At 44.8% G+C, this 13,688-nt stretch overlaps 1 protein-coding gene across 1 annotated transcript in view; it reads left to right on the top strand.

The window, feature by feature from the left end:
* LOC147122543 (PDZ and LIM domain protein 5-like) overlaps positions 1 to 4,777 on the top strand; it is a 280,792-nt gene extending 276,015 nt beyond the window's left edge. The window contains exon 21 of the mRNA XM_086005178.1: positions 643 to 4,777. Within this exon, the coding sequence (XP_085861304.1) occupies positions 643 to 732 (90 nt within the window). The 3' untranslated portion in view covers positions 733 to 4,777. The remainder of the gene's footprint in view (positions 1 to 642) is intronic.
* The last annotated feature ends 8,911 nt before the right edge of the window (positions 4,778 to 13,688 follow it).

Raw genomic sequence — 13,688 nt, 5'->3', positions numbered from 1 at the left:
GGAAGGATGTGATGGCCTTAGAGATGGTGCAGAAAAGATTTACAAGAATGGTTCCAAGGATGAGGGACTTCAGTTACGTGGATAGACTGGAGAAACTGGGGTTGTTCTCTTTAGAGCAGAGAAGGTTGAGAGGAGATTTGATAGAGGTGTTCAAAATCGTGAGGGGTCTGGGCAGAGTAGATGGAGAGAAACTGTTCCCATTGGCGGAAGGGTCGAGAACCAGAGGACGCAGATTCAAAGTGATTGGCAGAAGAACCAAAGGCGACATGAGGAAAACCATTTTTACGCAGCGAGTGGTTAGGATCTGGAATGCACTGCCTGAAAGGGTGGTGGAGGCAGGTTCAATCGTGGTTTTCAAAAGGGAATTGGATAAGTACCTGAAGGAAAAAGATTTGCTGGGCTACAGGGAAAGGGCGGGGTAGTGGGACTAGCTGAAGTGCTCTTGCAGAGAGGCGGGACGGGCCGAATGGCCTCCTCCTGCGCTGTAACCATTCTATGATTCTAATCGCATTTACGTTTGAATTTACTGGTACGATCTGGCTGAAGTTTTTAACGCTTCGCCTATTTGTATGTGAAAATCGGCATCATCTTTTCTGTGAAGTGGACCCATTGATATTTATTGAGTGCTTTTTTTTGTTGCAGGTGTGTTGTGTAAATTTGGAAGGCCAAACCTTCTTCTCAAAAAAGGATAAGCTACTGTGCAAGAAGCACGCTCATACAGTCAACATCTAAAGCGTATTGATGAGATGCGAGAAAGAAGAGGAATTGAAGAGAAAATATAGAAGAAATGAAAAGCATATGAATAATTTGCTTTTTTTGTTGTGAAAGGCATCCAAACCATAATTAGTCATTGGGTTTTGAAGGGGAAAAGATTTGGTGTGTTTGAATATATTTTGGTTTTGGGCTCTATTTAAATCCTTAGCTCAGAATACTTGGCGATTAGCCAGTGTTGTGACGTTATCACATTTCACCTGCCATTCGGATACCTATCTTGAATCTTTTATTGACTTGCTACTGTTTAAAAATACAAGGTGCCTTCAAACACACATCACTCCCTTTTATTCAAAATTTGCGTAAATAATCCTAGTTGCTCTAAAGGCTCCATGTGATGTAGAAGTTCAGGTAGTGCGATCGTATTCAGTCCACGGTCAGAAAACATTTACTTTTCCAAATTTAATATCTGCCTAATTTGTATAAAATCGCACTGAATGAATGTCTATTTTGTGATCAAGTAGATTCAGAATTGACTTGGTCCCTTTTGCTTCCTTAAGTTCCTTATGCCCATCGATCTGTTTTGGAGGGGGATAAAAATGAGTTTAGTAATACAAGAACCATTGGTTATGGCTTTGAGAACAGGTTGGATGGAGTTTGATAATGGTCTATGAAGAGAATAGTGTTTCATTTAAAAAAGAAGACAGGCCAATTTTGATGTTGATTGATCGCGCTCTTGGAATTTGCATAACTTTTTAAAAACAAAATCTGAATCAAGGAGAGCAGTGTACTAATGCTTCAAGGGTTTTGCACCTTAGTGACGTGCTTCTTGTGAAGCATTTTTAACAACTGTTTAATGGTGAAATTAAATGCTGCCTTGTCGTACAAATTATGGTAGAACAAGTTAGGAATGATGAAACCACCTAACTCTCTCTCGGACATCCTGGAATAGTTGTCCATCTTTATTCAACCATTAACTGGAAAATTGTGATGTGAGATCTAATGCCACAAATTAACTTGTAATTACTTTTCCAGGTCTATGGGGCTATATTTAAAGTTAGTGTAGTGTGTCTTAAACATACATCTCTGGGGGGGGAACTGCAGAAATGGCGTTCTGCAATAGTATTGGTGTTCATCTCAATTGTCGCAGGCCAAAATGGGAAGTCTTTTGGGTGGAAGCGGAACCTCTTGTCAAATGTTGCCTCGCTATCGTGTTCGTTAAGCTTGGGGAGAAAGAAGTATTACAGACTTTGAAAATGGTTCTGTGCACAATCTCTTGACATGACAAGACGTCATTGGGCACATAGCTGGATGCTGGACCACAAGGTTAGACTGGATCGGGTACTTCTGTGTCTCTGCAGAAGCCAGGAATTATCTCGAATTGAGTTTTTTTTTACAAACAAAAATCCCTCGAGTTCCCCTCTTGAGATGTGCTGCGATCCATGGTATAAATAAGAGAGCTATTTGCTAGTGACTGAATACTGTTTCCCCAACCCACCTTTCTTCGCCCCCATCCCCCCTCTTCCTCCATATGTTTTTTGATCAAGGCGCCTGTTGTCTTGAGGGTGGGGAGGGGTGATAGGACCCTGGTACTATCGGCAGTCTATTTCTATCTGGTTAAGTGTGCTGAATATCTGATTAGAAAACTGTATGAAGCAGACAGCTGAACATTTTCTCTCCTAATATGAAGCTAAATTGCCCTGATGTGCGCTGGGGAACTGCACGCTGCTTTGTACCTGAATGTGTAAGGTAGTACTGGTGTTGCTGGGGGGAGGGGGGAAATGTTTCAAATAAGAGCCTTTGGCTTCGTGTTGGGTTGACCAGCCTATAAAGGGGTGGTGATGCGATTCCATTGTAACCAGTGAGTTTAAATGCCAGCATCTGCCAGATGTTTCAGGTCTACGGAAATTGTTGAAGCCGAGACTGTGTGGCTGTGCATAAAATAATAACTCCTTGCCTGAATATTTAACGGTTGCCCTTACTAATTGGAATATATGCTGCTCTCGCTTTGCTTGTGTAATAGGGCAATGTATAGTCATGGGAGTGGGGCAGAGAGTTGCACCTGTGCCTGGTCCTTTATTCAAATGTGGAGGCCATATTTCTTATGCTAATATGTTTATGCCAATATACAATTTGCATATGTTGATTAGATCGATTAAGAGTTCCACCTATCAATGCTGGTTACACGAGCAAAGTTTCACAGCATTGCTATTTTTTTTCTATAAGCCAAGCTTTTGTGCTGTCGTGTCTTTGAACTTTTAACACAGGATCTACAGATTACATATTCCATATTCTTCGGCTGGCTCACTGGTTAATGCAGAGGTTTTGTAAAATCAAGGGTACGGGGAGCATCTCCATTACAGTCCATTCGCTGGAGTAAATAAGCCAGAAAATTCACTTTTTCGTCCAGTGTGGCTTCTTTTAGGCCATCAAATGGCACGCTTTCGGTCTTGTCTACGGTATCTGGGTAGTTTGATTTAGAATATACAACTAGGTAACTGGATAACAAAACAGACCCATGGCACCGAGAAAGGAACAGTAGGGCTTAGTTTCAAACTACCCAACTCCTGTTGCGTTATTCAATTTTGTCTGGAATTTATATTTTGGGGTGGGGGGCTTTTATTGTATTTTGAGATGGCCCAGTGTATGGGGTGGTGGGGGTCAGGCTAAGATCTTGCACTATCAACAGAAGATGCTTATCCAATGTCATAAGCGTTCTCCTTTATCTCAAGATATACTGTGACACCAATGTGCCACCATAGTGTCTAAAAAAAAATATTGCCCCGGGGCCTCTTCCTCAACTTTGAAACCATTGTTTCTTGAGATGAATGGAAATTCTCAATAGTATAGAACATTTGAGGAGGTAATTGTCAGCAAAGAATACCTAGGTACTGTACATTAAAAAAAAAATTGAAACATGAAAGGTCTTGATATATGGCGCCAGGCATGCAAGCTAATGGAAGTAGACAGATTCTGTACGTCGTCACCGAGGATGGAATGAATGAATTTGTGTGTGTTTGTGTACCATTTACCTTCAATGATGCTGTACTGCCTCTCTAAACTAGAGGGGATCAATACCAATCAGAGGGGAATAAAGAGTATACACCAAGCATGAATCTTATGAGAGGAAAAATGTAGTTACTGTTGAACGATTCATTATTTGATAAAAAGAAAAGGGTCTGTGCTAGTAGACTGCTAGTTTTTCTTAAAGCACTTATTGGGATAAGAAAGAAATGGGACCATCCCGTTCCCAGGTATAACTTCCTTCCATAAGGGAAGATGTGACGGTAGCCGCGCTGTGAAGTTGAGATGCTGACGTGCATTGATTTTCCTCACTCCCTCCCCCACCCCGCCATAATATCTGGCGACGTTACTATGAGCGGTGAGCTAGATTTTGCAAGTTGGTTCATTTTAGTCGGTTCTCTTGTGCGCCATAGCCTGCCTGGGCACTGATGTGGGCTTGTACGGTATCCAGTCCACATACGGAGAATGGTTTTAACTTTGTGTGCTGCACCTCAACTGCCTGTTTGAGCGCTTACAAGTCAGTTGTGCGGTTGAACTCCTGTGGATGGGCATCAACCTTTCTTTGCAAACAAATTGAAGCCTTTTTAACATAACTCAAAACCGAGAATGTCATGGACATTCTCCCTCTCGCCACTTTCGAACAACTTGTACCATATATTATATATATATATTTTTGAAGTATTTGAGAAACAATGCAGATAGTCAAACTACCTATGTTTGCATAACTTCCAAATGTACTTAGAATTTATTTTAAAAAGGCTTTGATAATGTTGAGAGCTTAAAAAATAAAAATCACTGAAGCAATTTCAGCAAACCTGCCTGGATTTAACCAGTTTTAAAGAGTTGTACAAGGGATCTGCTTTTGTATTTATGCATGCCTCTTTTATAAATATAATAATATGTTGAGATTACTTTTGAACTGAAACGCTGTTTTGCCAATGTGCTTCCATTCAATCATCAGCTTAACTGTAACAGAAACATAATCACATGGTTTGTTTACTTATACACATTAATAAATTTTTTCTCAAATTCTTTAAAAGCAGTTTTTGCATTTCCAAGACTTCTTTGCTTTTTTTTGTACCGATAAATTGTATAATAACACTTTTTTTAAAAGATCGAGAGGCTGATTTTCCTGATCTTTGTACCCATGGGCATGCCCATTTCCCAGATGCAAAGGTCAGGATAAAGAGGCCATTTCAATGAAAGATTGAATGGGCCTATATTCTCTGGAGTTCAGAAGAATGAGAGGCGTCATCTCATTGAAACGTCTAAAATTCTGAGGGGGATTGACAGGGTAGATGCATGCTGAGAGGTTGCTTCCCCCTGGCTGGAGAGTCTAGAACTAGGGGGCACAGTCTCGGGATAAGAGGTCGGCCATTTAGGACTGAGCTGAGAAGAGGGTTGCAAAATATGTACTCGATCTCAGACCCCTGTCTCTTCCACAAACTTAGTTCCTGTCCCACCCACAAGCTCACCACCTACGCCCCCGCCCCCCGCCCCCCCCCTGCCCAGCTCAGCTCTTGCCCCTCCCACAATCTCAGCCACTGAATCTCTCACTCAATCGCAGACCCTGTCCCTCCCACAAGTATGATAGGCTCAATACTGCATGCAAAACATTGACTTTTACCAGTGTCTCTTGGGAGTCCATATTGCTGCTGTTGGTGACATTACTTAAATCTCACACAGATATAAACAGATGGATAGATAATGAGGCAATTCAGTAGATACACTGCCGATGTAAGTTACAACACACTGAAAAATAAAAGCGAATACTAGAAAGCTAATGCACCTGACTACAATTTACACTAGTGCACCCCTATTAATTTTCTCCAATTTTAGACTTAATCCCTGCAATGACGGTGTGCAATGGCCGGGGAGTCCAGAACCAGGGGTCACGGTCTAAGGATGAGGGGTAAGCCATTTAGGACAGATGAGGAGGAATTTCTTCACCCAGAGAGTGGTGAACCTGTGGAATTCTCTACCACGGAAGGCAGTGGAGGCCAGTTCATTAAATATATTCAAGGAGTTAGATATATTTCTTAAGGCTCAAGGGGTATGGGGAGAAAGCAGGGACCGGGTACTGAGTTTGGATGATCAGCCATGATCTCATTGAATGGCGGAGCAGGCTCGAGGGGCCGAATGGCCTACTCCTGCTCCTATCTTCTATGTTTCTATGATGTAATGAGTACGGACTTCCGAGCACAGGGCTTCTTGTGGGGAATTCGGGATATTGCGACCAGCAGACTGCAGGAATTTCTGCCGGGAGCACCAATTCATAAAACCTAACTTTTTCTATTATTTTTTCTTGAAAATAATTTTGACAGCAATTTAAAGATCACCCCGCAGCTGCATAACTCTATCAATTGGGGTCATCGCCAATGTTCCCTGTAATGTCTTTTTGGGTGCGCGGCCCCTTTAAGGGACTGTGCGGCCTATTCAAACTTCCGCGCATGCGCAGTTTTCCAATTGAGAAACTGGCAAGTGGCCTGTGCGGGAGCTTCAGGTGGCTGCGCGGCTAAACGGGAACATTGGTCATCACTACCCCCTGCCCCCAGCCGTGAGGTTCACACCTGGCAGGCCACCTGACAGCTTGAGCCGCTGAGGCAGCACAACTGAATTTGTGACTGCATTAAGTCAAGAAATACAGCCACGATGGCTTTTTCGAATAAAGTTCTTGGCTGCTTGAAAACACAGCAGTTAAACTTTGTGTTGGACCGCGAGGAGAGCTAGGGAGACATTTTCAAAACTAGGTCAACTAAATCCATGCAGGAAATAGTTCAAAAACCATGATGAAATAGAAATCTTTGTGAGGAGAAGTCAACTTGTTATTGAGAACTTTGCTGCAAAAATGTCATCACGTCACATTCCCCCATGGACCTCATTGGGCTGAATTTTGCCGGCGCTCAGAGGGCGGGTTCGGAGGCGGGTCAGCTGTCAAAATAGCAAAGATTGACGGCGGGGAGGGAACCCACCTCCACGCGAGTCTCCCAGGTGTCGGGTCTGTCGGCGCTGAACAGACCCGACACAAAGCGGCTGGGGAGGCAATTCACATCATTAAATGGGTTGTTAACATCCAATTGACTCTTATTTTAAGCCTACGTTTCAATTTTACGTGCTCCCCCCACGGGTTACCCGCTGCTCGGGGAACACGTCAGTTCAGCATGTCGTGAGTGGATTCAGCACTGAATTATCTCATGACCTGACCGTTGCCAAAGTTGTATAAAAGATCCCATGTTACAGCTGTTCACTTCCAAATGCAGCAACCAACAGTTTGAGCTTTGAAAGACATATTGAGCTTTCTGCAGCTTGCAAGTGTTTGAAGCCACCTCTCTCTCCAGTGCCACCTCATTGGAACAACCTCTCACCATTGACACATCGCTTCTGTCATCTCAGCCTCACCTGTCATCTATTCCATCAGCATCGTTGACCTTGAAAATATCTCGCCTTGGTCCTCAGAATCCCACCATGATCAACCCCAACACCAGCATCACCGGGCACACCAGCAACACCAACCTCTGCAATCACCTGATGCTGCACAGGGCATCAGCACTCGACCACATTGCTGCCCGTGACACCAGGGATGGCCTCACCATGGCCAGATTTACTTCACTTGATGCTGTACACCCTGGCTGCCACATGATGCGCTAGGTTGGCACCACCCCACACCAACACCATAAGCATCCCTACAATGCCCAAGCCATTCCCCTCTCACTCATTTCCATTGCGGGGGGGGAGGAGGAGAGGGGTATCGTTATGTCTCACCATTCACTACAACTTACTTGGCCAATTTTGGATCCAATGTGCCAAATTGCCCTGGATCCCATGGGCTCTTACCTTCTCGAACAGTCTCCCATGCGGGACTTTGTCAAAAGCCTTACTTAAGTCCATGTAGACTACATCAACTGCACTACCCTCATCCACACACCTAGTCACCCCCTCAAAATTCAATCAAATTGGTCAGAAATGATCAAAGCCATGCTGACTATCCCTGCCTCTCCAAGTGGAGACTAATTCTGTCCCTCTGAATTTTTTCCAATAATTTCCCTACCACTGATGTTAGGCTCACTGGCCTGTAATTACCTGGTTTATCCCTACTACCCTTCTTGAACAATGGTACTACGTTAGCTGTTCTCCAGTCCTCTGGCACCTCCCCTGTGGCTAGAGAGTTTCTGAAAATTTGTGTCAGAGCCCCTGCAATCTCCTCCCTTGCCTCACACAGCAGCCTGGGATACATCCCGTCAGGGCCTGGGGATTTATCCACTTTTAAGCCCGCTAAAACTGCTAGTACCTCCTCCCTCTCAATACTAATTTGTTCAAGTATATCACAATCCCCCTGCCTGATTTCTATGCCTACATTGTCCTTCTCCATAGTGAACACAGCTCTTGGCATTTTACCTGCGAAATATTGGCATTGAAGAGATTCCATCCCATAAGCTGGTGGCTATTATTCGGTGTCTGGTGTTTCGATGCACAGTGCTACCTACTGAGCCACAGCTGACACCAGAACAATTTTGTCTGGCTGGCAAGTTTAGAATTTCAAAGGTGTTTCACAAAAGCGATTAAAAGCTTTGAAGGGTAAATAAAGATCCTTGCCTTTGTGAAATTTCAGTTATGTGTTAGATGAGACACCCTCGAGACCAAACTACCAACACAGTCATAATGGTGTTGTACAGTTAAATAGTTCGGAAATGAAACACTGCTTATAAGTGCTACAGTGCCAACAGCGAGAGCAATTTGCTACATCATTTGTCACTTACTGTGCAATCGATAATTTAGTACAAGACAGTAACTCAAAAAGCCTGGTCAAACTAGCTGCCCGTCTACTCGTGTGGGAAATAAATCAAATACTATGGCAACTTCCATAACAACAGACATCCATAACGTTAATAAAATTATGGAAACAAAAATGGGGCATGGTGTAAATAAACAATGGCCCAGATATTCCGATCGCAGGCCTCCCGCGGGCGGAGAGCTGCGATCTGGAAAAATCTGCGCCCTTACCCGAGGGCTCCCGGGAGGCGCACAGTTCGACGCTGGGCCTCTCCAAACTGCCGGTGCGCAGGGCCCAGGTATCCCAGAGGCGCAGGTAGTTCACAGCGTCCCTGGGATCACGTGGGCCATGGGGAGCCAATCACAGAAGGGAATCTCCCTTCATACACTTGACAGGAAGACCTGTCAAATATATGAATGGAGATCACCGCAAAAACATAGTAAAACTTTAAATAAATTTAAAAGAAAATCACCTTTTAACAATGACTTGAAATTACAATAAATTAACTTTTAAACAAAAATTATAATTTTTGAAAAAAAAATTAAAGTTTTTAACGGGGCTAAAAAGAAACCTACCTTTTTTTTAAAGTAATTTTAAATGATAAAGCAGTGAAAAAAAATGTTTTTTCAACTCTTTTCCTGGTAAAAGCAGGCCTTACGCCTGCTTTTACCAGGCGCAATAATTGTAAGGGTTTTCTGTGGGTGGAGGGTCTCCAAAAAACGGAACTCTCCGCCCGCAGAGGCCCTTCACCCGGGCAGGCAGAGGATCTGCCAAGAGCTTCCTTGACAGATCGGAAATGTCGGTTTCCAGTGCATGCCTGAAACCGGCTTTTCCGATGTCCCTACGGGTGAGTACACAGCGCGAATAGGGATCGGAATATCCAGCCCAATAACTTGCATTGATACAGCAACTTTAATGTAGTGTAAAACCATTGGGGGAAAATTCAGTTGTTTGCGCCTCCCGTTAGCGCCTTAAGAGGGCGCTAATGGGGCGCAAAGTATCTAGCGCCAGGGCGCGGCGTTGTTTGAGCCGCTCGCGAAATTAACTGGACATTTTGAGGCGGCGTTAAACACAGCCGCCACAATCTCCTGCGCCGGCAGATTGTGACGTCAGTCGAGTGCGCAACGCCCCGTTAGCGCCCCGGACCGGATATTGAGTGGCGCCCCCTGCCTTACCGCCTGCCACTAGCAACGACAGGTGCTGTCAGAAAGGGACTAGGGGAGCGCTATATAAAGGCGACCGCTTCCTGCCTTTTTTTGTCGGTGACATTTTTGCACCACGCCTTCTGAGAGAGAGAGACTTCTGGAGAGATTCACTGCTGTGTGAAGGAGTTTTGAGTACTGAGCAGCACTTTGCAGGTTGATTTTGATTTGATCTTCCTTGCAACGATTTAGAAGAGACTGGGGGTTGCACCCTGAGCTCTTTCCCCGGGCCTCTCCACTGTTCTTTCCAGCAGATTTGATGTACAGGTCTCTCCAGGCCGAGATTCAAGGCTGCAATGAGCAGGGTGTGGATGGAGAGCAAGATCGACCCTACCCTTTAAGAACTGGCCGGCGCCAGTGTGTCTGTGTTCCATTGCTGACTGACATCACATGAGCTTCGCCAGTGCTGTGAGGTAGCACCTCGCTCCTCGGCGTTAGCGCCTTAAGAGAGGTGTGTAGTGCCTGATTTAGCGCTCCAATCATCTCCAGGGGTGATAGAAGCCAAGTTTGCAGTCGGAGGCGATAATTAGCGCCAGGCACTAAACTTTGCGCCCAGCCAATAATTGCGCCCCATATGGGGCGATACCGAATTTCTCCCCCATAATCACTACACTACTGTAGTCTTTACGAAGGAAGACACAAAAAACCTCCCTGGGATATCGGGAAAAATAGGGACATTGGCAAAGGAGGAACTGACGCAAATCAATATCTCTAAGGATATGGTGTTAAGGAAGCTAAAGGGATTGAAGGTGGACAAATCCCCAGGGCCTGATAACATGCATCCTAGGGTACTGAAGGAGGTGGCCCTAGAGATAGCGGATGCACTAAGGATGATTTTTCAGAATTCATTAGACTCGGGAACAGTGCCGATGGATTGGAGGGTAGCTAACGTTACCCCACTATTCAAAAAGGGGGGTAGGGAAAAAGCAGGTAATTACAGACCTGTAAGCCTTACATCAGTTGTGGGCAAAATGCTGGAGTCCATCATTAAGGATGAAATAGCGGAGCACTTAGCAAATGGGGACAGGATAGGACAGAGTCAACATGGATTTACAAAGGGTAAATCGTGCTTGACTAATCTATTGGAATTTTTTGAGGGAGTAACTGGTAGAATAGATGGGGGAGAGCCAGTAGATGTGGTGTACCTGGACTTCCAAAAGGCCTTCGATAAGGTCCCACATAAAAGATTAGCATGGAAAATTGAGGCTCATGGGATAAAGGGGAAAGTTTTGGCGTGGATAGGGAACTGGCTGTCAGATAGAAAACAGAGAGTTGGAATAAACGGCTCATTTTCTGAATGGCAGGCAGTAACAAGTGGGGTACCACAGGGATCTGTCCTGGGCCCCCAGCTGTTCACAATTTACATTAATGACCTGGATCAGGGAGTCGGATGCAGCATTTCCAAATTTGCAGACGACACTAAACTAGGAGGTGGGGTGGGCTCAGAGGAAGAGACCAGGAAGCTCCAGAGCGATTTGGACAGACTGGGCGATTGGGCGGATAAATGGCAGATGCACTATAATGTGGACAAGTGCGAAGTTATCCACCTTGGGTGCAGGAACGGGAGGGCAAATTATTATTTAAATGGCAATAGATTGGGAGAGGGGGAAGTACAGAGAGACCTGGGTGTTCTTGTACACCAGTCACTGAAGGCGAGCATGCAGGTGCAACAGGCGGTCAAGAAGGCAAACGGTATGCTGGCCTTCATAGCAAAAGGGTTAGAATACAGGAACAGGGATACCTTGCTGCAGCTGTACAGGGCACTGGTGAGACCACACCTCGAGTACTGTGTACAGTTTTGGTCGCCTCATCTGAGGAAGGATGTTCTTGCCATGGAGGGGGTGCAGCGGCGATTCACCAGGCTGATACCAGGAATGGCGGGAATGACCTATGAGGAGAGACTATGTAGTTTAGGGATGTACACACTGGAGTTTAGAAGATTGAGAGGGGACCTCATAGAAGTGTATAAAATTCTGACAGGTCTAGACAGACTGGATGCAGAAGGAATGTTTCCCTTGGCGGGTGAGAACAGAACTAGAGGACATAATTTAAGGATAAGGGCTAAACCATTTAGGACAGAGATGAGGGGGAATTTCTTCACTCAGAGAGTGGTGAACCTGTGGAACTCATTGCCACAGAGGGCAGTGTACGCCAGCTCATTAAATATATTTAAGAGGGAATTAGATATATTTCTACGGGCAAAAGGGGTTAAGGGTTACGGAGAGAAGGCGGGGACGGGATACTGAATTAAAGGATCAGCCATGATCTCATCGAATGGCGGAGCAGGCACGAAGGGCCGAATGGCCTACTCCTGCTCCTATCTTCTATGTATCTATGTATGTATCTATGTACCATATGTATGGGCATACATTATTTAGGAAGGATAGATTGGGTACTGGCATGGGGGGGGGGGGGGGGGGAAAGTAACCAGAAAGGAAATCAATGCAATTGATTGGAGAAAATAGTAAGAAAGGAAGACTTACATTTCTATAGCGCCTTTCACAACCATCGGATGTCTCAAAGCGCTTTACAGCCAATGAAGTACTTTTGAAGCGTAGCCACTGTTGTAATGTAGGAAACACGGCAGCCAATTTACGCACAGCAAGCTCCCACAAACAGCAATGTGATAATGACCAGATAATCTGATTTAGCGATGTTGATTGAGGGATAAATATTAGCCCAGGACACCGGGGATAACTTCCCCAGCTCTTCTTCAAAATAGTGCCACGGGATCTTTTACGTTCACCTGAGAGAGCAGACGGGGCCTCGGTTTAACACCTCAGCTGAAAGACGGCACCTCCGACAGTGCAGCACTCCCTCAGCACTGCACTGGAGTGTCAGCCTAGACTTTTGTGCTTAAGTCTCTGGAGTGGGACTTGAACCCACAACCTTCTGACTCAGAGGCAGAGGGTTCTACCAACTAAGCCATTGTGGCTCCAACTGGGAGTTTAGCAGAACCATAGAAATTTACAGCACAGAAGGAGGCCATTCAGCCTATCGTGTCTGTGCTGACCGAAAAAGAGCTCTCCAGCTTAAGCCTACTTTCCAGCTCTTGGTCCGTAGCCTTGTAGGTTACGGCACTTCAAGTGCATATCCAAGAACTTTTTATAATGCGATGATGGTTTCTGCCTCTACCACCCTTTCAGGCAGTGAGTTCCAGACCCCCACCACCCTCTGGGTGAAAAAGGTCTCCTCAACTCCCCACTAATCCTTCTACCAATTACTTTAAATCTATGCCCCCTGGCTATTGACCTATTGAAATAGGTCCTTCCTATCCACTCTGGGCCAGAGTACTAGCCCATCTGTGCTCCAGACCACCAAACCAGGGGAGCGATGAAGATCTGCAGCTGTGCAATCAACTCGGGGTGATGGCCAAAGGAGGGAAGACAACAGTGATGGGACATTTCAGTTATCTAATAATGAGGTGGATGAACAAAGGGAGGGGACAAGAAATGAGGCATATATTCACTGATACATCAATGATTGCTTCTTAACTCAACACGCAGTACTAGAGTCAATATATTGGACTTAGTGGTTCGTAATGAGCCACAGCTGATAGATGACCTAGAGGTAGGAGAGTATCTTGCAGATTTGCGTCACTCTATCATTTAAAATATGGGGGTTGATAATAGTTTGCTAGTGTTACATTCTAAAAAGGCTCAGTGTACAGAAATTAAGACAGACTTAGCGATGGTTCAGTAAGTAGATGGCAGCAATGCACACAAAATAGGATATTTTTTTTTAACTGAAAAGACAAGAAGCCTTGTATATCCCCATGGGAAATAAAAGAGTTTACAATGAGGAAAAGGCACAATGGCTGGTTAAACCAAAAACTGGCATTCAAGAAGAGGTACGGTAGAATTAATAGTCCTTCCGATAACGGTACAAAATGCAGTTGGTGTTAACTTAAAATGTATTAAAAGGGCTAAAATAAGTCTAGAAAATAGGACATTGGGAAAGCATTCCCAGCTTACGTTCGG

The sequence above is a fragment of the Somniosus microcephalus genome, chromosome 2, assembly GCF_052327205.1.
Source record: "Somniosus microcephalus isolate GS21.2 chromosome 2, FLI_Smic_1.0, whole genome shotgun sequence".
In the NCBI taxonomy this organism is placed as follows: domain Eukaryota; kingdom Metazoa; phylum Chordata; class Chondrichthyes; order Squaliformes; family Somniosidae; genus Somniosus; species Somniosus microcephalus.
This window is presented reverse-complemented; position numbering and strand designations above follow the sequence as displayed.